At 35.2% G+C, this 26,956-nt stretch overlaps 2 protein-coding genes across 4 annotated transcripts; one reads left to right on the forward strand and one right to left on the reverse strand.

Moving 5' to 3' along the window:
* The first annotated feature begins 388 nt into the window (after positions 1-388).
* Positions 389-5,245, forward strand: LOC127862325 (RNA pseudouridylate synthase domain-containing protein 1-like). Its single transcript, XM_052401408.1, has 4 exons — positions 389-783; positions 1,084-1,207; positions 1,562-1,766; positions 2,678-5,245. The coding sequence occupies exons 1-4, from the start codon at positions 512-514 to the stop codon at positions 3,034-3,036; spliced, it is 960 nt and encodes a 319-aa protein (XP_052257368.1). The 5' UTR covers positions 389-511; the 3' UTR covers positions 3,037-5,245.
* Positions 4,647-26,934, reverse strand: LOC127862320 (UDP-glucose 4-epimerase-like). 3 transcript variants are annotated; one of them, XM_052401402.1, is made up of 11 exons: positions 26,830-26,853; positions 16,669-16,783; positions 14,499-14,638; positions 14,084-14,181; positions 13,609-13,722; positions 12,413-12,589; positions 10,530-10,710; positions 9,755-9,840; positions 9,205-9,282; positions 8,708-8,822; positions 4,647-7,913 (listed from the first exon to the last, which is right to left on the reverse strand). In XM_052401402.1, the coding sequence occupies exons 2-11, from the start codon at positions 16,698-16,700 to the stop codon at positions 7,855-7,857; spliced, it is 1,080 nt and encodes a 359-aa protein (XP_052257362.1). In that variant the 5' UTR covers positions 16,701-16,783; positions 26,830-26,853; the 3' UTR covers positions 4,647-7,854. The 3 variants fall into 3 exon arrangements, with proteins under 3 accessions (XP_052257362.1, XP_052257363.1, XP_052257364.1); XM_052401403.1 differs by lacking the exon at positions 16,669-16,783 and having other exon boundaries at positions 26,830-26,934; XM_052401404.1 differs by lacking the exons at positions 16,669-16,783; positions 26,830-26,853 and adding an exon at positions 26,861-26,933.
* Between the last annotated feature and the right edge of the window lie 22 nt (positions 26,935-26,956).

The following is a 26,956-nucleotide window of genomic DNA, read 5'->3' on the forward strand; positions in this document are numbered from 1 at the left end:
AAGTTGCACGGTTACAGCGCGGCAGTTTATGTTTTTTACTCGTGCATTTCGGGCCATACTAGGTCATTTTAGGGTTTCTTTTCGTCATATAATTCATACAAATTATTTTCGCTGTAAACATTGACTATTGTCATACTTCTGCAGATTCAAGTACGATGTAAAATGCGCGATAGCATCTATAGATCTACTTACTTCTTACTTGCAATAATACAACTCCGCTACCTACCCTCCGAGTCGCTGGGAGCCTACTCATCAATCGTGATACATCGGCTATCTCGGATTCCTCCGTAAGATAGGCGATATATCGTAAGATATTTATTTTATGAAATAAATCGTCTGCTGATCCAGAGTGCCTACTCATAACAGCTGATAGCATTCAAGAAGAACTAGGTTACTTCCCTTGTTAATACTTTCGCCATTTTACCTATTTACAAACAGGCTGGGTTTTTTGGAAATTCTTAGTAGACAACGTTGTTCTGATTTCTTATTTTTAGAAATTAAGGAAGAACTAATGCGCAAAAGACTAAAAGTTATTTCGAAATATTTAAATATATTAACTTCACCAACTATGGCCAAACACGAGGTTCTCTCGCCGGGAGTCTCGGATAAGGATATCAATATTGACGCCTTAGAAGTCGTTTATAAAAGTGATAATTTTTTATGTGTAAACAAGAATTTCGATGTAAAAATCAACAGCAATAACCCAAATGACGTCACTGTTGAACACCAAGTTAGAAAACTATTTCCACACCTTGTAGATCCCAAATGCACGCATGGATTCAGGTAAAAAACATAGAATGTAAAACAATTGACTTATTCATGTTATCGAACTTGATGTAAAAGCAAAATTGTAGTTTGTAAAGAATTTTAGATACTGAACATTTTACCTAATTGTAGCTTGTTTCGGTCTCTTGTTTTACTGTGCTGTGTATATTGAATTAGCATGATTATCCACTTTTATTATTTATCCATGCATATGTAAGGTTTTTTCATATCAAGAGGACAATTTTTATCAACTTTTAATGAATATTAATCAAAGTTAAAAGCACTTCATAGTATGATTATCCCTTTGTTTTTCTGCAGATTTGTTCACAGACTTGACTATGCAACCAGTGGCATCTTGTGTCTGGCACTGAACAAACGTGCAGCAGGTCATCTCTCTGCCATGTTTAAGGCTCAACAAGTGACCAAGTATTACCTTGCCCTAGTAAGGCTACTAGTTTGTGATCGGTTTTAACTTTTGTCTTGAGTGATTTCAAGCACATTTAACAGAAATTCTAATAATTATACTAAAGCAACTGAATTCTATGTTGATTTTATGCTTTCAAATGAAAAATTGGCACAGTTTCCATGCATGCAAAATAAAAAGTTGCTAAATTTGTCAAATCACATGATGTACCATTATGTTGGCTCAGCAAGATTAGAGTAAACTGGTATATCACGCTCAATTTTATGCCATTTATTGCCAAACTGGCTCACAAATAACATAAAAACTGCCAGCTTGAAGTTATTGCAAATATACTTTTAACATAATGAATTGAAAGAAACACTATTTTCTTAGGTGCGAGGTTATGTACACAATGAGAGCACATTGATAGACATAGCTATTGGACCTCTGGTAGACCAGGAATGGCCGGGCCGTATGTGTGCTGTTGATCACCCACATTGCAGCGACCCCCGCCCCACTAAAACCCTTTTCATGTGTCTGGAACGAGGGACTTACGATGGACAGCCTGCAACCAAGGTTCTGCTAAAGCCTTTCACAGGTACTCTTAAGTTTAATTAGAAAATCCGGTTTTGAGTAAGATTACTCCTGGAAAAGCAGTGCCCATCCATTGTACCTAGGTAAATTTTCATAAACATCATAAAAATTGCATAACGACATAAATTGAAAATTTTAAAGACCACTTATTCAAATTTGTCTATTAAACAATGCATACCCAATTCGGATATGTGTGAAAAGCAATAATGGACATAGGTGTCTCATCTATTATCTTCCTTATTGCTAATGAGGATATTGCAGACTTTTTAACATTAAATTCTTGTAACTAAAGCATGAAGCAGTGCTGGATTTAAATGTATAAATGTTAAAAAGTATATGTCAATGCACAATAAAAACTACCCTAAATTTTGGTATAATTATTTAGACACAAATATGCACCATACATTTCAACAGAAAGATTTACTATTTTCAAAACCCCAGTAAACCAAATGTCTGTACCAATGTTTTCTATTAAAACATTTCATTTAATGGTAGATTTAAGTATATATGACATACTTAGAACATTGAAAAGCAGGATTGCCTTATCCAGTTGGCTCTTCCTTAAATTCCTACCTGTACCTATTGAAAGATAGTACAGTCTTAAGTAACATAGTGATTATTTTGCTTTAAGATACAATGTATGTATAAATAAAGGTATGAAATATGTACACAAGTCATGATTGTATAGCAATTAATTGTGCATAAAACTCAGTACAAATTTGCATTATGCAATCATAAGTGTAAACAATTTACCTGTAGAATTTTGTACTATAATCCATCAATTTCATCAAAATAACTCACGTTTCTATGTAACCCGTAATGCAGGGGCATAATCCATGTTCTTATGCACAGGTACATACAAGTATCCTGAGGTAATTCCTCTGTTTACTAACTTAAAATCTAAAATAATTTCAGGCCGACAACATCAATTGCGTGTCCACTGTGACTACATCGGCCACACCATTGTTGGTGACTACACCTACAGCAATCGCTGTGACACCACTCCGGAGCGGATGATGTTGCACTCATACAAGCTTCAGGCCCAAACAACCATTGAGAATCTTGATCTGCAGACTTCTGACCCTTTTGTGCCAGATCTTGTGAAACCATGGCAACCTGTTGAGGTGGTCAGACCTAGTGATGAAGCTTTGAAACTTGCACAGAATTTTGACTTTAGTAATGACCAGTCAGTGGGTGGTGGCTTGGACATCAAACATGTGACTTTGAATCCTGACAAGACATGCTGTCACTCAAATATAAATGTGTGTACCTGATTGAAAATATACGTAGTGTCTTTCAAATTGTTTTATTATTTCATATGCTACAACAATCAAATGCAATAAAGGCTTTCTTTCAAAACAAGAAGAAATTCAATGATTACCGGTATGATGAACATTAATAGAAAATTCATTTTTCTGTGATTTCTTCATTAAAAGGGGATGATAGACATATTGAGAATCTCAGGGTTGTGTGAACTTCACTAAATCAGCTTAATGGACCATTTCTAGCTGTCAATCGTATCACCCAATCAGATACAACTTTATCACTTCCATTTTGTCTTACAAAGAGCATCATACAATGTAGTAACAGAATGAGCTTTATATGTAGGATAAATAGGTTGGCAGAGTTTAGGATTATTTTGCGAGAGGGTAATTGTGTAAAAAACTTGTGAATCAATTTTCTTTGATAGAATCAGTACCTGATTTCGACGCTATTCAATTTTTTAAAAGTCTTGTACAAAGCAAAGCAGACACTATAACACGTTATGTGGGCGGTACATTTAGGGAAAAGTTTGCGTGTTACGTAAGACGATGAAACAAATCTGGTAAAATCAATGGATATAAGAAATTTTCAAAAGGCTAATATGCTGATGTTTATAAATTTTGGTCAGTTATGTCAATATTGTTCTGTAATTTATGGGCTGCCATCGTTAAATTAACAAAGTGAATCATTTCTAAAAATAGCTAGCTTGCAAAAATTTCTGAAAATTAGAAAAATTACAGTAAAAGGGCCTGAAGACTGACCTTCTCCACTTCAAAATGTCAATGGATTTACAAAATTACAAAAATGACCTCGCAAAACTTAGAAAAAACACGTACCTTCCGGCTCATGACAGAAAACTATAGCCCGACTAGTTATAAATTAAATTTAGATAATTTTACTATTCAGAGCTAGCTCTGCATGTAAGCTACAGACACACACAATTTCAACATAATACCTCCATCCAAACTAGTAAGAGTTATTTAGCAGAAACAGTTTTTTCTCACATAACAGTGACCCTAATCCAACTGGTCTAACATACAATCCCAAGCCAGGGCTTCATGTTTAGGAAACGACATAAACAATCTCAGAACAATACCTGATACAAACTTGTGTTATTGAGCGGAAGCAGTTTTTCTTTTTTAATAATGGTGGCCTTGATCTTACCACCTCTGATACCAAACAAACTCCAAAGTTATGTATATATAAGCAACATACATACAAATTCTGTGTATTCCTCAAAAGTTATTCACCGGAAACCTTTTTTTAAATTTATAGTTTGTGACCTTGACACACTGGCCCCTAGCGCTAACTCTGCTATTTCAGCATTTAATCTTATCTACACACATAATAAATGCCATACCTCCAACCAAACTAAAGTAATTGAGCTTTGACCCTTTCTATCTTTTGTAATAGTGCCCTTTGTTTCACTGACACGCTGCAAGGAGACACTTCTTATCTAGGTCTCCATGCAAGCTTACTATATCTTTAGTCTCATCAAGATGCAAACTAAATAAACTACCGGGTAACTAAATATATTGACTTTAACCCACCTGTTTACCCCCCCCCCCCCCACACACACACACACGCACACCTGCATAGCATATGCAAACTAACAACAATGAAGGATTTTCAACTTCTTTTAATACATTGGTAATAAACCAAAACAGTGAAAAATATAATTTTTATTTTCAGTACCAAGCAAATAACAAAACAAAATTCCCTCTAATTTATATCACATTCTGGCTAACACAAATGCTTTCAGTGCACAATCAAAGAAGGAAACTCAAAATCATCAAGTGCAAATTTTGTATCAACTGCTTGAACAGACTATAAATTCAAAAATGTATTCAAAAGTTATTTACTGTTTTTTATTGCAAATATGTAAAAGGAAAATCATTATCTGTTAGTTTTCTCCACATTACATGACTGTATCATGTATTGTAAATTCAATTCCACTTACCGTAATAGATATATTTCAAATTTATTTTTAGAAATATGGATGTCCAGATCTGTAATAATTAAAAATATGATGAAAACGATTTTCATAAATTATTTTCACTCACAACAATAAAATGGGACATAAACAATAGATTAAGTTGAAATACAGTTATTATTTGATATACAGTAAGACATACATCTTGGATACCATGTTGTTATGCTCTTGGCTTGATGCGATTCTTTTTATGAATGTGAGATTATATTTAAGATCTACCCAAGTAACCTGCTTTGAAAAATGTTACCATCAAATTGATTTTATCTTTAAAATGTTGAATTGTATGAATTGTAACAGTTTTTACAGAAAAAAGCAGAGTCCTGCTCAAGCATTGGCAGAGTTTTACATGATCTAAAAAGTAAGATAGAAACCAGAAGTTTTATGGAAGTATTTTTAAGTTCAAATATTGCTAATACCTTGTAATACCAACAGTATATTATGAATTAAATAAATGTATTAAAACCAGGTGTACAAAGTTTGTACTATATGTCTAAGTTTTACTTGCCATCAACTCTAAAATGTTACTTCTTAGACACACCTGTACTAAAATGTCTTACAGATAGGCTTATTTGATTGATATATCTTTGGTATTAACCTATGGTATTTCCAACTTGTTCATTCTCTTGATGTGACTCAGACTTAAAAGAATACATTTTAAGCCTTAAATACAACACATAATACTGATCAGTGGAAGACAAAATTCCTTAACAAAATGTAACAGATCTATAGACAGGTGTCAATCAATGCTAAAATTGACAAATCATGCATAGGTATTTTCAATTTGTGATGGTAAAAAAGCACATGGTATCATAATCCAATCGAAGGTGTAAACCTTTAGACAAACAACATCAAGGCCTGACTATATATTTACACCAACTATTTAATTGTACTATGAAGCAATGGTAAAGATAGATCAAATAATTTAAACTTATAATACTAAAGAAAAATTCAAATGTATAGCCTAACAAAGCTTTAACCTTTCTTTCTCAGATATGCAATTTGACAGGTTTGTTGTTTTTTCTGCCATTTGCATACAGTCATTTTTAGTTTGCTTTTGAGCGGGGAAGGGTTAAAGCATACATCAAACAAACACAAACTTACAAAAGAAGATAAAAGAAACAATTATTGACAAATATCAGAAATTGATAATAAAAATCTATTGGAAAATAGTGTGTTTCTGGTTATACTTAGCACACAGATTTTATCAAGTAAAACCCATCAACACCAAATCAGTCGCCCAAACAAACATTGCTGGCTAACAATGGGGTCAATGCATTTTGTACATTTTGAAGAAACAAAATAGCAAGGACAGATGTGTTAACAGTTATTCAAGAAAAAAAGAGAAGACTTATGCACTACATATGATGTGCATCAATTATATATACCGTAATTACTCCTAAGTTTTTGGACACTAAATTTTTTTTTTCATGTCTGAAAATTTAAATACGGAAAATTTTCAAAAGATGCAGGTGTCTGAAAATTAAGCAACAAAAAATAAATGTCCGGAGATTATAAAGAAATAACAAATACATCCGCAACTTAAAATTCATTGCACACCAAATTGCATATCTCTACAGACTACCTTAATCTAAGCTCAACACCCGATTAATACTATAAAACCAAGCACACACCCAGATTCTACATGTACAATGTTTAAAGAAGCACACATTTGATCCCTCATGATTAAATATGCAAACCAAAATTATCATTTTTTTTATATACTTTAACTCTAGTTTTAGCCATGAAACACATCCCTCCACCATAAAAAACTTAAAATACACCCATCAAACTGGTGCTTCTTTTCATGTGCCAAAATATTTGGGTGCTCAATAGTCATAAGTACGTATATTAATTATGTTTAGTAACAAAAATAAATAAATGAATACAAAGTTGATTTATGGTCCTGCAAGTGTAAACAACTTAACAAAAATATCCATTATCAAGGCTATAAGTGTAATATTCATGCTTTTGTTAATTATTAATTAACACATCGTTACCATTCTTGACAATATGTGATGATATTTTGATTTAAAATCTTTTTCATATAAAATATTAATACTTTTGTGTGACAAATACTTATCACATTTTTTTTGCTGATTTCAGTAACATAAGGTAGGGTAGCAAATTACTGGTATGCATATATTAAGATACAGAAGGAAAATTCTCTTCAACCTTCACCAAAATCTCTTCAATAATATTGACTAATATAATCAAAATGCTAGATGAATGTGTAAACATCTCAATTACAGTTCCAAAACCTTAATTTACAGGAATATGATTTTTTACATGAAATTACATAAAACAAAGTTGAAACAACACAAAATTGCTTGTGCACATCTTTAAGAAATTTCAAATAAGATATTGTGCATAATTTTAAAGGTAATTAGAAGTCTGTTCTTCAGTGGTAACTGCCAGAAAGCAATGTTCATACATGAGCCGTTTGTTTTCTAGTACAATCAAAGAAATGGCACCTTATCAATAAATGGCATTTACAACAAGTATGTTCTCTATGCATTCAACAATTAAAAGGAATGTAACACCTAAAGGAGGTACACACTTCAATAACACTCAGCATCTCAATTGCTGCCTTTGTAGTAAAATCATGGATTGTCAATAAACGTTTAAACAACTTTGAACCACATATTCACACACAAAATACTTAAAAAATGTAATTTTATATCACAAAAAATGTCTTATACATGGTTATTTTGTATCTTTGGATTCAAAATAATAATTTAAAAAAACATTTTTTTTTTAATTTTCTTTGGTAACATAAAATGACTTTCTATTAACAAATAAAATTGGTCTAAAAGTGATACACAATATGTCTCAGGTCCTAGCTCTCTGTTCTGAAACCTGTCGGGTTATTGGACTGCCAGCGCCATAAGTCTTCACCTGAAACAGGTGTGAACATTACAACTTCAAGCAAATATTGTGTGGCTGTTCAGTTTACTGTAGTGTAGATGTAAAGAATTCCTGTGATGCCATATCGGGTGCTTTTTGTCACTTTGTCAATTTAATAATACTTAGAAAAAAAACCATGTACATTTTACTGCCAAAGACTTTTAATTACTTTTTCAATGAAAGATATTTTAATACTTTGAAAAAAAATCAAAGAAGTTTATATTTACCAAATAAAAGATATCAAAATTAATTTGGCCCTAAGGAATCAAATTTTATTTTGACACAAAGTGAAATGAAACATTACATTATATCTTGTTTCAAACGCTTTCTTGAGCAAGAGTAAGTTATCAATTTGACTGACAATGATCATCTGTGTTGACACCCATAATGAAATGATTTAAATTGATTGACCGATTAAGTTGAACAAACATATTTGCTTGACCCAGAATAAAATGATCTAATTTGCTTAACTTTGAGAGAAATGATGAAATTTACTTGACCCAATTTACATTGAAAAGATACAACATCAGTTAATCATAAAATAGAACTTTCCTTTCAGAGTTATCAGGAGTTAAACTGATTTAAGAACCACCTCAGGGGAGGTAAATACCCTACCCCCCTTACAGAGTACAACTAAACTCTTCATATCTATATAGATAAAGCAAAGTTTACAACTATTTGTAAAATAAGTTCAACATTGAAAGGTAGGAAATCAGCTGAAAAATGGAAAAGTCACACCCCTGGTTATAAACCATAAGGCATTAAAAAGAAACCATGTGACATACACATCTTTGCAAGATCAAGTTTTGCCTTCCATCCAAGTTCCTTCTCAGCCAAAGAGGCGTCAGCGTAACAGGAAGCTATATCACCTGCACGACGACCGGCTATCTTGTAAGGCACCTGAAATCAAATATGGTGTGTGTTTTTTCTTAAAAATCGCTGTTGGAAATTGAGGGTGATGAATTTTTGGAGATTAACATCATATACAGTTACGGTATTTCCAAAGGACTTTATTTAATATTGTGTAACAGTGTCTAAATATGAAAATATTCAAAATGGTCAAGCAGTTTTATATGGCTACTAAGAAAATGGAAAATAATGCAGCTATAAATTTTATCATGTTCTGCCATCGTTTTGATTATAAAGAAACAATTTACTCCAGGTACCTTTCTTCTATGGTAACTGCTATTAAATGCTTTAATTATCTGCACATCATTGAATCTGAACCCATGGTTTTTACCATCAATAACAAATAAGTATTAATTATACTGCATGTACTTACAGGTTTTCCAGAGGCAGCTTCAAATGCTTTGGCCATTTCAATCACAGAATAACCTTTTCCTGTTCCCAAGTTAAACACCTGAAAAACAATGCAATAAAAACATAACATTTTAATTAGAATTCAATAAAGAAATTTAATTTATACCTTCACATATGGTGAAGAATAAAACCATTCATGCTTTCGAGTTAAAAAAATAAAATTCTTATTGATCCTACACCCTAGACAAACACAGTTATCAGGAATTAAATGCTTTTTGCCAGACAAAAATGCAATGGCTTTCATAATATCTTTGATCATATTATGATTTGTTGTCAAACAATATTGCCCATGCTTTTTAGCAGTTTTAATATGTTTTTGTTCTTAAAAGACACCATGGCTTTCATTTCTTTTTTCATATGCTTTTAAAAGGATACCTTTTGTCAAACAAAATTGACAATATTGAAATGGATTATTATCAGTTCTTATATAATGATGATGTTTGTCAGGCACTGTAACAGTATCTTTCTGCATGGCTACCCCCTTCAACTTAAAATTTTCAATCAGTTTCTACCTTGCAGCCACAGCCCTTCTCAAGGTACTTCAAGGCAGCCACATGTCCCTGAGCCAGGTCCACTACATGGATGTAATCACGTACACCTGCAACATATAACACACAAACATCATATTAGAATCCAATGGCCATGATCCAAAAAGCTGTGAAAATATGTTACATTTCTAACAATCATACAATTCATTAGTTCTTTGACCAGTTCATTCAAAGGGGGAAAGCTAATCACATGATAGTCAAGACGATGATATCCATGCATGAACTTTTTTTTTTGCAGTTTTATAACCTTCATTACTTGTGTTAAATTTTTAAATTCTGCTCAATTTTCAGCCATATTAGAATGAAAGTGAATTGCGTGTATTTTGCATTAATATTAACTTTATATCTCCACTTTACAAATTGTTTTAGAGGGAGCTGTAGTTTTGTGATCCAGCTAAGAAATTTCTTAGCAAGAAAAGTCAAGATATAGAGAGAACATTAATTCGAAATAAATGCTTATCACTTTCTTGTTGATGTGGCTGGAAAATGAGCGACATTTAAAAAATTAATATAAGTATTAAAGAGTATAAATTGGCAAAAAATACCTGTCTCTGCATGGAAGTCGAAATGTTGACATACATATGATTCCCCCCTCTGTAATTTAAGGAAAGATTCTCTTACATAGTTTTATTCAGATAAAGGATCAGCAAACACTCTCTGTAAACAAAGAAAGCCAGCACAGTTAAATCCATAATAAAACAGTTGCAAATTTCTTTACAGTTAAAAACTCCAAAGCTACCTGTTCCATCAGGTGTATCATAGTCATCTCCATACACTGTGAGCTCCTTCAGCCTGCCCACTGCCACCTGGGATACGTAGGGCATCAGGTTGTTGGGGACTCCTTGAGGGTCTTCCCCTATCTTGCCAGACACATGGGCCCCCACTGGGTTGAAGTAACGCAGCAGCACAACATTCCATTGCTGAATGTAATTGGGGATACATACTTTTTATGAAAACTGAGGATGTTTATTTTTTACTGTTTGTATATGCTGTCACAATAAAAACTGTTTTGAAATAACTTGAACTCATGCGAGTCAGGTGTGTTGTGAGGCATAACTAAATCATGATTAGATTATTTTTGTCGTAAAACCAAACTTAGCCTTATTTTCAAGCCATTTATCAGCTCCCTAAAGTTTCATGATGATTGCACTTTCTCAAGTTAAAGATCATGTCTCCAATAGTTTTGAATATAGCCTCTGTACAAAATTCAAAAAAAAAAGGCTACAACTCTAAAATATCAAAGCATTTGTTATAGTTCCTGTGCATTGCATATCACCATAATTAAATCGAATTAACTATAAAGGTTGAAGTTGATGCATCTTTTAGTTTTTAAGAACTTTAAAAAAAGAGGAGCAAGAGTTATGCTTTTAGTGCACTTCACATCCTTAATCAAGTATACCTACTTATTTATTTTCAAATGAATACCTTTTTGAGATATGCACCTGACAAAATCTAAGTACAATTATTAACAGATTTATAGATAAGCTCTGGTCACAATTTAGTACAACAAGAGCACCGCATAATGGGTGCCAACGCTCGGCTGCGAAAGCTTGTCAGATTTTTTTTTTTTTTTAGAGGTCATGGTGACCTTGACGTTTGACCTAGTGACCCAAAATTGGGTGTGGCGTGTAGAACTCATCAAGGTGCATCTACTTATGAAGTTTCAAAGTTGTAGGTGGAAGCACTTTGATTTTAGAGCCAATGTTAAGGTTTTAGCACGACTCCTACGGCGAACCCTGGACGACGAGCTGGCTATGACAATACCTCGGGTTTTCTCCGAAAACAGCCAAGCTAAAAATGGGTGTGGCGTGTAGAAATGAGGAAGGTGAATATACATATGAAGTTTAAAAGTTGTAGGTGGAAGCACTTTTATTGAAGAGGCTATGTTAAAGTTTTATATTAGAGGTCACAGCGACCTTGACCTTTGACCTAGTGACCCAAAAATGGGTGTGGCGTGTAGAACTCATCAAGGTGCATGTACATATGAAGTTTCAAAGTTGTAGGTCGAAGCACTTTGATTTTAGAGCGAATGTAAAGGCTTATGTTAAAGTTTTATATGAGAGGTCACAGTGACCTTGACCTTTGACCTAGTGACCCAAAAATGGGTGTGGCGTGTAGAACTCATCAAGGTGCATCTACATATGAAGTTTCAAAGTTGTAGGTGGAATCACTTTGATTTTAGAGCCCATGTTAAAGTTTTATATTGGAGGTCACAGAGACCTTGACCTTTGACCTAGTGACCCAAAAATGGGTGTGGCATGTAGAACTCATCAAGGTGCATCTACATATGAAGTTTCAAAACTGTAGGTGGAAGCACTTTGATTTTAGAGCCAATGTTAAGGTTTTAGCACGACGCCTACGGCGGACGGCTGACGGCGGACGTCTGACGGCGGACGACGAGCTGGCTATGACAATACCTCGGGTTTTCTCCGAAAACAGCCGAGCTAAAAATTAACTTTGGGCTAAAACTCTTAATACAGGGAAGCAAGAGTCATGGTTCATAGGTGCTGAAATGAGATCAGCCAACCTATAAGGTTTCAAGATAATACAGCTAATGATGCTGTACAAACAAACATCCCGAAACTTTGTGTGCCAGGGTATAAATATGTGTTGCTAGGTTACCTTTTCTGCAGTACAAATATCTTTGAGGATTTCCTCAATGAAGTACTTGGTCTTGCCGTAGGGGTTGGTGCAGCCCCCTACAGGGTGTTTCTCATCTATGGGCAGGTAACTGGGTGAGCCGTACACAGTGGCAGAACTGGAGAAGATCATGTTGTACACACCAAACTCCTTCATCACCTAAATAACATGAGAGGGTTTATGCATGTGCCTAAAGTGACGTCCCAGCCAATGCAGACTGCACAGGCTAATCTGAGACGATACTATACGCACTTGAGTTAAACCCATTTTCACAGAGCGAAACTCATATGTCAAACTTGCAGGAACCTATTCCCAAAATGGAAATTTGAAAATTGTCTTCAATATACCAGAAATAATTTATTGGGTATTCAAAATTATGTGCAGTCTCTGGTTACAGTAATCCACAGGTACTTGAAAAAAATTCTGGTCCTTCTATATATACTAGCAATAAAAGGCAAGATATCCAATGTTGATTTCACGGTTGAATTGAATAACACAATGCAACAACATGAAAAAAAAAAAATGCACACATGTCGTTGTGGTTGCCAGCAGGAATCGCCTTCTGTCATAACTGACATTTGAACGTCGAGAATTACATACTTCGATTTTGGGGTCATATTTGTGAAACTTTTAACTGTTTTGGACATAATTGGTCGCTTTTCATCAAATAAACGGTGTTTAATCATAGATGGACGCTTCCTGCTGGCAACCACAACAACATATGTGTGCATTGTTTGATTTTGTATGTTGTTGCATAGTGTTATTCAAAACACCTGTGAAATCATCATTGGATACCGTTTCTTTTATTATATATATAAGGACTTAAACTTTTTTTTCAAGTACCTGTGCAGTATTCAAACATATAATCGCAGCAAAAACTGTTTTTTTAAATATTAATTGTTATTATTGATAACATGTCATATGACTTGCATCAGTTAAAAATAGGTCTTATGCCATATGCCATAAGTGTAGTTCCAAACCACCATTTGCAATCCCGTAGTATGGTCAGGGTCTACACTGTCCACTATAAAGTCTCACAAGGTTTTGTTGTCTCATTAGTGAACAAGCTAGCGCCTGACCAGACTTGCCACATACTGCATAATACCCATATTTGCAGGTCATATTATTATAGACCACATACAAATCTTTGTTCTTGGTGATGTCAAAACCCACCGTACCTCAAGAAGGCTGATTGTTCCGCCTATATTTGTCTTGTAATAGAGGAGAGGTTTGTTACAGGACTCCCCTACTGCCTTCAGGCCAGCAAAGTGCATCACACAGAGGATCTTGTGCTGAAACATGAATCATGCTGTAACCATACTGAGACAGAATCTGAAGTTAAGAGGACTCATTAGATAAAAAAAACAACATGCAATAGCAAGAAAGCCTACAACTGTACTCTCATATGAATGAACTCGCAAATGGACGCAATGCAAATGTATGGCAAATACATGTTTCCTAAAAATATGTTTTTAAAATAAGTTTCTCACAACAAGTTTCTCACAACTATTTATAGTAAGTGTTTTATCAATATTTCTCTTATAGCATGCTTTTGATCTTTTTTCATCTTAGATAGTACACAAATACTACACATGGAACAACACATACTAGCATACTTAAAACCACTTTGTCCTTTGTTTTGTTTTTGTTTACCTTTCTGAAAAGATCCCTGAGGGCCTCCTTGTCCAACATGTCGATACTAAATGTTGGCACCTGCTTGCCTGTAATCTCATTCACCCGCCTCATGCTCTCTGAAGATGGATCAAAGTGATTGATTTGGAGAGAGTACCAATGGTTTCATTTAAGGCATATAATCAAACTCATTTTTGCCAACGATACCTATTTTCATGTAACAAATTATAAATGTAAGTGGATAAAACATCATGTAAACACAAATTACTGATATTTTCAATATTCTAAATGTATAGAGAAAGCAACTTATAACACTGTAATCAACATTAATTTTGAAAATAGGCAAAAACGTCATGTCTCCAACTAATGGGCTCAATTTAAATAATGTAATTTAAATAAAATAAAGGCACATAAATGAGAGGTTTTCAAGCCTCACCCATGCTTGCGTTTACAAGGTTGTCCATGACAACCACATCATAACCAGCCTCTACGAGCTCCACGACAGTGTGGGTCCCAACATAGCCTGCTCCACCAGTAACTAAGATGCTGCCTGTGGCCATTTTGTGCTCCTGGTAACTATAATAATATAAGAAAAACACATGAAATGCTGCAGTTGGATATCATATATACCCTAATTATTCTTAGTTTTCCAAGACTTAAAAATAATTAAGAAAAATTGTGTCTGAAAATTTAGATACAGAAAATATTCAAACATTTAAGGTGTCCGAAAATTAAGAGACAAAAGTTAAATGTTCGAAAATAATAATTATATTGAAATAAAAGAAACTAGAAATGGCGCGGCAGAGACCGACATGTATCCCCACGCCGCATGTGTGACCCAGGGATGGTAATGGGGCCATGCATAGTTGAGATTGACCGTATTGTCATTAGAGATGTTCAGTATCAATTTGAAGTAAATTGGTGTAGAAATACAGAGGTTAATGTAAAATAACCTAAAACAAGAAATGTGTTAGTTAGAAACACAATGCCCCCTTCTGTGCCGCTTTGAAGCCATATATTTGACCTTTAACCTTGAAGGATGACCTTGACCTTTTATCACTCAAAATGTGCAGCTCCATGAGATACACATGCATGCCAAACATCAAGTTGCTATCTGAAGCGACATAGAAGTTATGAGCATTTTTCGTAACCTAAATGCGAAACCTAAATGCAAAGTGTGACGGACAGACAGACAGACAGACAGACTGACGGAAGGACGGTCGGATCACTATATGCCCTCCTTCGGGGGCATAAAAATGAGCGAAAATCTCTGACCCGGCCCCACCCCAACCCCCATAACTTTTGACCCAGGGGTCAGATCAAAATTCCAAATAGTGCACTATCGCACATATGCTCATAGCTACCATGTGTGTAAGTTTCAAGGTTCTAGTGATAATAGTGTAGGAGGAGATGTTGTCCATGACAGACGGTGGAGATAACCACATTAAAGATTTCAGAATCTTAATGCGGACCCTAAGTTCAAGATCAAGGTCACAGCGGTCAAAAATTGTATGCCCATGGAAAGGTCTTGTCCAGATACACATGCATACATGTACCAAATATGAAAGCAAAACTGAAGGGACACAGACATTATGAGCTGTTTTTTAATCACGGTCGCAGATTTCAACCTGAACACAGACCCTAAGTTCAAAAATTTCATGCTCATGGAAAGATGTTGTCCAGATACACATGCGTACTAATATGAAAGCAATTTCTGAAGGGACACAGTAGGTATGAGCCTTTTTCAAATCGCAGTCGCAGATTTCGAAACCTAAACGCTGACCTCATGTTCAAGGTCAAGGTCACAGGGGTCAAAAACTTTATGTGCATGGAAAGGTGTTGTCCAGATACACATGCATACCAAATATGCAAGAAATATCTGAAGGGACACAGTAGTTATGAGCCTTTTTTGAATCGCAGTCGCATATTTCGAAACCTGAACGCTGACTTTAAGTTCAAGGTCAAGGTCACAAAGGTAAAAAATTGCATGAGCATGGAAAGGTGTTGTCTAGATACACATGCATACCAAATATGAAAGCAATATCTGAAGGGAAACAGTAGTCAGAGCCTTTTTCGAATTGCGGTTTCAGATTTTTAAACCTGAACGCTGACCTCAAGTTCAAGGTCAAGGTCACAGGGGTAAAAAATTGTATGCGCATGGAAAGGTGTTGTCTAGATACACATGCATACCGAAATATAAAAGCCATAGTTTCAAGGTTCTAGTGCTAATAGTGTAGGAGGAGATAGTGGCCAGGACGGACGGACAGACGGCGGAGATAACCACATAATCCCCACTTTTTTGAAAAGCGTGGGGATAATAAATCAATGCACAGTAGTGTTTCTACTTTAAAATAAAAACAACTTCACAGCTTTGATTACTCTGAGAGGATACAGAACAACAAAGTAAAAACATTAAACATACTGCTTCCTTAATAGGAAGATATCATGAAAATGCTATAATTTTTTCACAATTTTGAACAGTTCGCGACTCTTTTTTTACACAAAATTAGAGGGCCAAGGCCGCTTCACAAAAAATAGGAAAACAAGCCCTGTAGGCTGCCATTCAGGTACATTTAATGTGTTTTTGAAATGTATTCATTGCTTACCTTAATTGGTAATGAACGACATCGGGGTGCATCGCTTTGAACAGCCATTACTTCATCAATTTTGCAGCGATTTTCATGAACCTGGTCTTATTCAACGCAGAAATGAATTTCCTTTCTGGAAATATATATATCTTTTTATATTTCTACACATGCTGGGTCAAATTTTAAGAAATAACACGATACACAATTCGATTGACCTACTTGACAATGATCAGACCGTATTTATGAATGAAATCTCCAGTTGTAAAGACACACCTTCGCATTTGACCAATGAAATCACTCGTGTGTTTAAAATGTCAGTTAGTTGAAATGTATGTAAACAAAGGTTTCAAACAGCGCTGGACAGTTAGTTTTGATGCATAATGCAACGGCAAGCACGGTAAGAATGTTTTTTCATACGTTTTATTGAATTATGGTATCGAGGTCCGTGAACTTTGCAGGGAAAATGCCCTTTACTCCGTGAAGATTTCAGTCATGAATACGGTCTGATCGATGTTAACTGGGTCACGCGAGTTGTGTATCGTGTTATTTCTTAAAAGTTGACCCAGTATTTGTAAAAATATTGCAAGACATTTATATTTTCAGAAAGTAAATTCATTTCTGCGTTGAATAAAACCGAGATCGTGAAAATCGTTGCAAAATTGATGAAGTAATGGCTGTTCAAAACGATGCACCCCGTTTTCGTGTGATTTTAAGTTAGATACCTTGTTATAGGGGAAATCAGGGAAAATTCGGACGAACGTATAAATACGGACACTTCTAATACAATTACGTTGAAGTAAAAAATAAACCATTGTATCATGTTTAAACTTTTCGCTCGTAAATCTTTGGGTTCCATGTGCCAGCGTCTGTAGCAACCTGATGACGACACTGTTGCTAGGTAAAAAATACGCATGCGTGAAGTACCTGCGTGTTCTTCCTTTTTCGTTTGAAGACAAAAGTTTCAAAGCGGGAGAATTCAAACACCGGTACTTAACACTATTTTTTCTTACATTTCCACGTTTAATATATTTGATTTATCTTTTAAACGTTTACAGTTAAATATGTTTACATGCAGAACCTTAGATTTCCATGTTCTTATTCGATTTAATATGAAAAAAATTAACAAATAAAGTGTCCGTAATTCACCGCATAATTTTATTGCATGATATGGATAATACGGACAGCATCTTTTGTCTTTTCAAATCAACTGGTGATGGGCATGCAATTGCTTGATATCATATTATATTTGATGAAAACTGCAAATTAAATAGAGAATAATAGGTTAGTGTTGATTATAGATCAGGTTTATCGTGCGAGGCTTAGAAAACAAAAAGCACGAGCCTTTGCGAGTGCTTTTTAAGGCTCGTGCTTTTTCGTTTTCGTGCCAAGCGTGATTAACCTGATCTATAATCACTAATCTATTATTCTATTTATCCCACTTTTTATTCAGTAAACCTTTTCATTTAAACTAAATTAGTTAAACTGAATAATTTCGCTGGATTTATGACGTCATTTTGTCGAACAAATGACGTCATTTCGTGCCGTGGTTTATTGCAGAAATTTTATCAAAGGGGCTTTAATTCACAGTAAAAGTGGGATAAGTATGCTTTAAATCTATCAAAATGTATTTTATGTTGTCGCTTTATTTTTAAGGCCGGTCTTTCAATTGATATTTCAAAAATGCCTAAAAAGTATGTCCATACAAAGAGAGGCAACACTATGAGGTATAGTGTTTCCGATCTCCAGAAAGCTGTTGATGCTGTCCAATCTAAACAACTTAGCATAAGGAAGGCCAGTGAAACATTTGCGGTGCCCAAATCTACCATAGCAGACAGGATAACTGGAAACATGCTGTATCTGTTACTCACGGGAGACCACCAGCATTAGACCCAGCCCTAGAAATGAAAATTGTAAATGCAGTAAAAAGATCGGCACAGCTTGGCATTGGTCTCAGTCGGAAACAGATCATACTTAGGGCTAATGTCCTCTGGCAGCGGACAAAGATCCAATCGAGCTATAGTAAATTCCACGCAGGGAAGGACTGGTGGAAGGGTGGGTGTAACCGGCACAAAGAGCTAGTGGAAAGAACACTTGAGAAGTTAGCTTCAACAAGATCAAGAATGATGAATAACGAAGTTATCGGAAAGTACTTCGATGATCTTGAAAAGCTTGTTTTTGATCTAAACTTATATGTACATCCAGAAAGAATATGGAACGCCGACGAAACCTGGTTCAACTTCGAGCATAAACCAGTGAAGATCGTAGCGGAGAAAGGACAGAGAAGAGTGATCAGTAAGACCTCCAATCGATCTACTAACATTACAGCTATGGCCTGCGTTAATGGTACAGGTCAAGCCATACCGCCCCTTCTTATAGCAAAAGGAAAAACCCAGAGATGTCTGCACTCTTTCAATACAACTGCTGGTCCCCGTGACACTGTATGGACCTATCAAAAGAATGGTTGGATGACAGACAACATTGGTGAAACCTGGTTCAATGACGTTTTCCTTAGGAAATGTGGACCAGAACGTCCTCAACTTCTGATTATTGATGGGCATTCCAGCCACGAGTCACTATCAATCATTGAAAGGGCCATTGAGGAAAAAATCACGCTCCTCACATTTCCTCCCCATTGCTTGCATTATCTCAAGCCTCTGGACAGATCAGTTTTCGGGCCTCTCAAGCACGCCTACAATGAAGCATGTTCGTCCTTCATGCAAGACAACGCACTTCACCTGGTCAACAAGTGGTCTTTTCCGGCGCTGTTGAAAGCTGCATGGGAACAAAATGTCACTGTGTCCAACATCATTGGGGAGTTTCGAGCATGTGGTATCGTACCCCTGAACAGACATGCCGTACCAATCACAGCATTTGACCCAAGTAAGCCGACCGACGTCAGAATTGACCAACAAAAACCCCAAACTCCAAGTCAGATGGCCTCTCATTCAATTCATGCTGAGCCCACGTCTTCCGCATCTCAACGTTCATTGATTGGAAGTCAGGCACAGAAACTTTATTAGCAACCCCATTGAGCTCTGAACCTGTCACTGACACGTCTTTCACATCTACATCTCAAACTTCGTTAATTGAAGGTCAGGCACAACCCATTGCTCACTATGAAGAATCATTGATAGCAACCCAATTGAGCTCTGAGCCTGTCATTGACATAAGTGATCCTGCACAAATCATTCATTCGTGCAAGAATTGGGCTACCTCGAGCATGAAAATGAGTGGATATCGGTGAGCAACTCATCTGTGGATACTTCGTATCAAGAGGAAGTCGTTGACCAGTTATTTACCCCGAAACATGTAGTAAGTAGACCAGCAACATCAGGTAAGAAGTCAACCGGTCATAAACTGCTTACAAGTCTCGAAATATTAGAAGAAAAGAAACAACAGCAGGCTAAGAAGACCGAGAAAGAGTTAAAGGCCAAAATAAGAAAGGCTTCCAAAGAAAATAAGACAGCTGCTAAGCAAAACACAGGAGCACAAAAAGCCTCTATCAAATCTGCGAAGACACAAACAGAGAAGGACATCGACACCAACATATAAACATGTTATATCTCACCCGTCATTTTTTTTCTTTTGATAGCTATTTCGGTTAGTTTTAGTTAATAGCGTTAACATTAGAAAGGTTTAGTGTAAAGGAACAGATTTCTTTATTTCTTACCGTAACTAAACCTTGTATTGTTAAATTTATTAATAAGTTAACGAAACAAACATGGAATTATTAATTGCAGGGCTTTCCTTAGACCTCAAATCTCAAGAGTCAAGGACTCTTGGGACCATATTTTCAAGAGTTAAAATCAAACTTCTGAGAGTCCTAATAATAATGCAGGAGAGTCAATGATTTTTTGCAATTTAAGCAAATTACTGAGATATAATATATAAAAAGCAACAAATAAAAAGATACATGTATGTTAACATTTATTTCTTACATTTTACTGTCACTACAACACTATGCATTTAAACACAATATTTCAATGATTAATAAATACAAAACATGTATTCTAATACAACATTAACTTCATGTATACAGCAGAGTAATATGTCATATGTTCTTCTTTCGCACGTTTGGGGGTGTTAGGAGCACTGTCATTTAGATCTAAAGTGCGCTTTGTCGTTGGCATCTTACACACACTTTCAGAGTTACTACCGATTCCGAATTCGAAAAGGTTTCTCTGCGACATTTTCCGAATGCACTAGCACAATTACACTTTGCACAATTACACTTTATCCAATAACTTTGTTTGACCGTTTCGCGTGGCTATTAAATTAAGAATCAAATACAAAATGTGAAAAAAACACATTTCCGCTGGCTATCACAAAAAAAACAACAACATACGGGTGGTACCTAAACACAATAGCCTATATAAATCGGTAAACTATAAAAGGAAATTATTTCTACTCGCCAATAAAGGTGCCTCCGTATTTAATCCCATCAAAAATTCCGACGCCCTTTAATTATTTCATGTGCCATCTTCACGGAAGACGTGCGACAAACACGCCGTTTTCTATGCCTTATCAAACGGTCAATTATTACGCCTACATGTATTTTGTAATCAATTAGCTCATGCAAAAATTGTCACTTTGCCACAAGGCCAGTTGTATCGGTTCTATAGTTATTTTTAGCAACTTTGATGCAAAGCGTGTAATTTGACGTTGTAGACAGTACATATGCCAGCATAACTTTCGCGCGTCTTTGAACTGAGCAATCATGAAGCGAAACAGTGATGGGTGCATTCAGCTTTGGAAATACATTCTGCCATACTCTGGAAATATCTCAAAATATGCTTTACGGTGTTATGTGGATATGGATGTTATTATTTTATATTGAATATTATTAAAACTGACGCGGATGAGTCCATTCTGTTTTGGTGGGTTTATAGTTCTTCTTAAATGCTCTGAGCTTTTATGAGTACATAAGTACAGCTCAGAGGGTCAATAGCTGGGAGTTGGATTATTGCAACTAGGTGGGTTTAATACACGTCTTTTCCGCAAACAGCTGATAACAAACGCTATGATAAATAATGGAAAGTTAATACACGCGTCATCGAACCAGCAGTGTTTTAATTGGTCAATACTAGATTTCTTAATTAACCAAACTCCGCCTACTGGGTGGACTTGTGCTTCGATGATTGGAAACGGGCGTTAACGATTAGCGTGTACTAAATGAGATACTCCGCCCAGAGCCAATTATCGCTTAGTCTTAACAACTTTTGATCTCGTTGACGCAAGATATATTCCCCCGGGTCAAATGTGACGCATGACGTAATTTTCTCAAGAGTCAAAAAGGGGTCTTCTGTAATTTTCAAGCGTCAAAACCCGGGAGCTCGGGTCAAAGGAAAGCCCTGAATTGTATTTGATTGTTTTTGACATGAAAAAAATAAACCTGTTGAATTCCAAGATGTTAAGAGGATAAAGGAACGTGTTTTTTTCTTTTTTAAAAAGATTTATACATCAGTATTTTCCCTTTATAAATTATATATGTCCCTATTTTTCCATTCTCTGTCCGTGTTTTCCCGCTAATGTCCGTAATATCCCCATTTCATATAGGCTATCATCTGTGCAATCTTCGTCTATGTTCCGCTGTAACTAGCGCATAATGTAATGTTTAAGTCCGAGATATGGTATTTATCTAGGATACTCGCAAATATCGAAGTCGAAAAACTACACAAAACCGTATACGACATATGCTTCTTTACGGAGTGCAAAAATCGTCCGAATTTACCCGGATTTCCCCTATAATATATATATTTGATAGTGATTTTTTTTCAGAAAAGTTGATTTTTCGTTATAATATGATTATTTATCATTCAAAATGATGTTTTCACTAATTAATATCATAGCCACACGCTGACCACCTGTGATTATAAGTATGGGCTAGCAGTAGTTCTTCTTGAATGCTCTGAGCTTTTTATGAGTACATACGTACAGCTCATAGTTCTTCTTTGTAAAATTAAAATCAATGTAAAAAATAATGTCACACATATGTCCATAAAATCGAGTTAAATCAACCTAATACATTGTTACAAACACAATACCTGTTACAATCGACATCAATTTGCGTCTACTTTGTTGAAAAATGCTCAAAACATAAATTTGATATCAAATCGTTTATGGCGGAAGTTGTTATTGTCGATTAGAGCAAAGGGAAAGAAAGGGTTACACTGCACAAATTGTTTTCACAGTGGTATCTGACGATCTGGTCTTATGGTAGCAGTTGAAATTGTATTGTGTATAACATTGTAGTTTGAATTAGGACACATTCTTATGACTGTAATTTCGCTGCGATCGGATAAGTGGCATGTTCCGTTAGTAAGTTGAATAATATCGGGCGTATGTTTGCATTGTAAACAAGTTGTTATTAAAATAAAGATACAATGTGATGTTGGTGTAACTTTTACTATTTTACTAAGTGAATGAGGGTTGAAATGCTATGAAACACTTTCTGCACCAATTAAAATATTTATTGAACATATTCCACATTTGTTTTCGGCTATTAGGCTAGATTATTTAATATACATATATACATAGAAAATATTGCAGACATACACACACACAAAGTAAAAAGAAATGGAAAAAAGAAACACCATAAAAGAAACTAAACAAACAAAACAAAAAAGAACAAAGAAATGAATATGCATTGTTATAATGAAATATAAACACATACAGCTAAAAGATTTACAGAAAGCGAAAACCTAAGCACAATCGAGGGACACCACTCATAATCAATTGGTCACTGTCGGCTCAGGAACTACTTTAAAGTACCCCGTGTAATCTTAGGTAAACTAAATGTTTCCCTTGGTACGAATAATACGTTAAAAGGCACCCGGCAATATGACGGGGTTCTTTTAGTATATTTTCCATACACCGGGAACAGTGTAGTAAACTTTAAAATACCTGGGGTACCATATACACACATACAGCTGATAAATTTACATATATTTCCCTGTGTGTGATCGTGCTTATTGAAAGCGAAAGCCTAACCACGATCGAGGGACACCACACATAATTTACGCTCAATTGGTCATTGTCGTCTCAGGTACTACTTAAAAGTACCCCGAGCACTCAGGAGTATTCTACAATGTACCCCGGATACGGAAAATACGCACCCGGTCATACTCCGGAATACTTTTTAAAACCGGTATATATTTTCTGTACCCCACATACTTTGCAGTATATTTTTTAATTACACCGGGTACTTGAAGTAGTATCTGAGCCGACAATAACCAATCGAGCATAATTTACTATTGTTTAATTAAATCATTTTATATTTCGAGTCCGCATTGAAGACGTACATAAAGTTGAAAGGCGGTAATGCATGTGTTCATTTGTTTACCATATGAGTGTTTTTGGTATATGCATGTATTGAAATACCTGAATTGTGTATGATCAATCTAGTAGGAGAATTAATTGAGACTTGCAATTACACCATATGGTATATGTCGAACGCTACACTATGGTATTACGACCGATGTCCTCCTATCTAAACGTTCTGATAAAAGTTTAATTTTTTCTAAGTACGGGATTTTTTTCACCACAACGTCCTTAAGTTTGCTCATGCCTTGGTGGCATTAGTGTTGAGAGTGTTTAAGAGTGTTGAGTGCTTGAGGCTGTCAGTATTAAAGACTTTGTTAACTAAAGAGATGGGTGAAAGTGAGTTATGCGTTAGGGAAGGTTGCGTTTTAAAGAATTGTTCTGTATGTGAGTGTGATCTTTGTCAGTGTTCTTCGAGGTGCTGTACAAAATGCGGATGTGTTGGTGTGATAGGTGTTTTGGAGAGATTTTTCATTTGATAATTGTCACTGATGAGAATGTAATGATAAACAGACAAGAATAACAAGCGAAGAATATATATGTACTGGCATTTCCCCAGAAATTTGGTCAGGCACAGCGGCAGGCGGTTGGTGTCGATTTCTTTATATACTTTCTAAATGTTATAAATCAAAATCCACACTACTTTGGAGCTACTAAAACACAAAATTTCATAATATTTATGTATTTGTCCTCAGTTCATTTCAGTCAAGTCATATATTATAATATTAAATAACAACCAAAATAAACAGAAAGCAAAAAAATGATTGAAAAACATTCTGTGACCAATGGAAAATCTTGCTTCCAATTTCTTGTCGTTTATTAGATTGTATTCTGTCATGCACAGAGACTAAAGAAAAATGTGTTGCAGGTATATAGCCAATTCCGTAAATATGAAAGAAACTATATATATGTATATATTGTATCTGAATATATTAAATGTTGGTACTGTGAAGTTAAAGTCGCCGTTAAGAAAATAGTGTGAACAAATTGTAAATGGTCGGGAGCAATCAAATAAGACGTTTGATTCCAATTAATTGTATTCATAACTTAAATTACGCACAACCGCAACACACATCAGTTACGGTTTATTTTTGAAGCAAGGTCTTTATACTTGTTTATTTTCTGCAATAGTCGTTAACAATTGAAATATTTAATAGATCGCCGTGGCGTAGTGGATATGGTGTCCGCCTAGAGATCGGGAGGTCACGGGTTAAAACCTCACTGTGAGCGTTCCTTCGATCTCCCCCAAAAGACACCAAGTACTGGTTCTAGTCCCAGGAAACAGATTCGAGAGCGTTTATAAAAGCATACGGCTTTTGATGCAATCGAGCTAAAATAAATGGGTTTAAACTAATTAAAATAAAACAAACAAACAATTTGAGCATATCTTTAATTGCTCTACCTCCACATGTACCGGTAATAATAGATCATTATCGACCATTATTATGATATTACGACCATAATCGATCCCCATTAACGACCCGTAAATCGTTCATACGTGTTACCTATGCCCCTTATGCACACACCGCTGATAAGAGCGCTGATAAGAGCGTGCATGTTTTGAATGAACGTTGGCCGAATGTAGACAGCATTCGGATTAAAGCTTGCAAGCTCTCGTGAAAATGTCAAGCGCACGCATTTTAGTCCGCTGGGCTAAAATCGCCTGGGGAAATCCCTGATTATATGTATCTACACATATGAGTACATGGTGTTCGAATATATGTATGAATACAAGTTACACTTTGAATGGGTTGTTTTATATAAATCATTGTTCTTAAATCATGCTCCAGTGTTTTACTTATTGTTATAATGTATAATAATGTCTATCTCAGAAGTCAATGAATTACACTCAATATCAATATTAAAGTGATAAGTCTTATGTTACTAAGAAGTGAATTTTAAATTTATGTCTTACCTTATTAAAGTATCTGATGAATAAGTCATTATCAATTGAAAGTCATACAACTTATGTTACTTATCAGTGATTACTTTTTGTAACTTCTATCAATTCCTAGTTTTCATAATTCATATAATCCATGCACTACACTTTTGTTTATGGCTAAAAGCAATTGTATGCTTTAGAGCTAATAAATGTTGCTGCTGTAGATGCTGTTGTATTATAATTCCCTTACGGCAGATCTAAGGTTCATCGTTCCTTTTGTTTCTTCCTAATGTCTGTTGTCTGAGCGCTATTCATATACAATTAACATAAGTATTAATTAAAATTTGAACAAATTATATATAAAATTTCTGTCCATTTAAAACAAATATTTAATATTTGAAAATAACCTTTCTTAAAAACATAAATTGTATGTTCGGAGAAAAGCATAGGTAAACCGTTTATTGGTACATGTTGTAAACACACCTCATGTGTTCCTTTAATTTTTCTTTTGGTTAATAAAAACTGTTTGATATGCAAACAAGTTGACATTTACATTTACGCTTGACGTGTTTGAAACTTTGATTAAAATCTTTCTTCTGCGAGCACACCACATCATGTAAGTTATCTTATTTTGCTCATTATAGATATATTGACGATCTATTTGTGTTAATTCATGCCAGAAAATAGTTTATGTTGCTAATTTTACCAATAAATCTCCAATAAATCTCCGCCGGGATTTTAGGCGGCGATTTTGCTATGGTAAATGACGAAACCAGTTGCAACTCCCAGACCCGGAGGGTCAATAGCTGGGAGTTGGATTATTGCAACTAGGGCTAGCAGTTTCGTTTCATTTGACAATTTTTTAATAAACAAAGTTAGTGACAGTTTACAACATGATTTTAACAACAAGAGAATTCAAAAATGATGCTTTAAGGAAAACATTATATGGCATGATTCTTGCATAAAAAAGTAATTACATCGATTGAAGTTGCAGACAAATTGTTTCACCTGTCACGTCCCTGGCTCCCGTTTCTTGCGACGTGTTTTCTGGTTCCGTAAATGGAATATACGTATTTAGAAAATTCACGCGTTACATTTTTTTGA

The sequence above is a fragment of the Dreissena polymorpha genome, chromosome 16, assembly GCF_020536995.1.
Source record: "Dreissena polymorpha isolate Duluth1 chromosome 16, UMN_Dpol_1.0, whole genome shotgun sequence".
NCBI classification, from domain to species: domain Eukaryota; kingdom Metazoa; phylum Mollusca; class Bivalvia; order Myida; family Dreissenidae; genus Dreissena; species Dreissena polymorpha.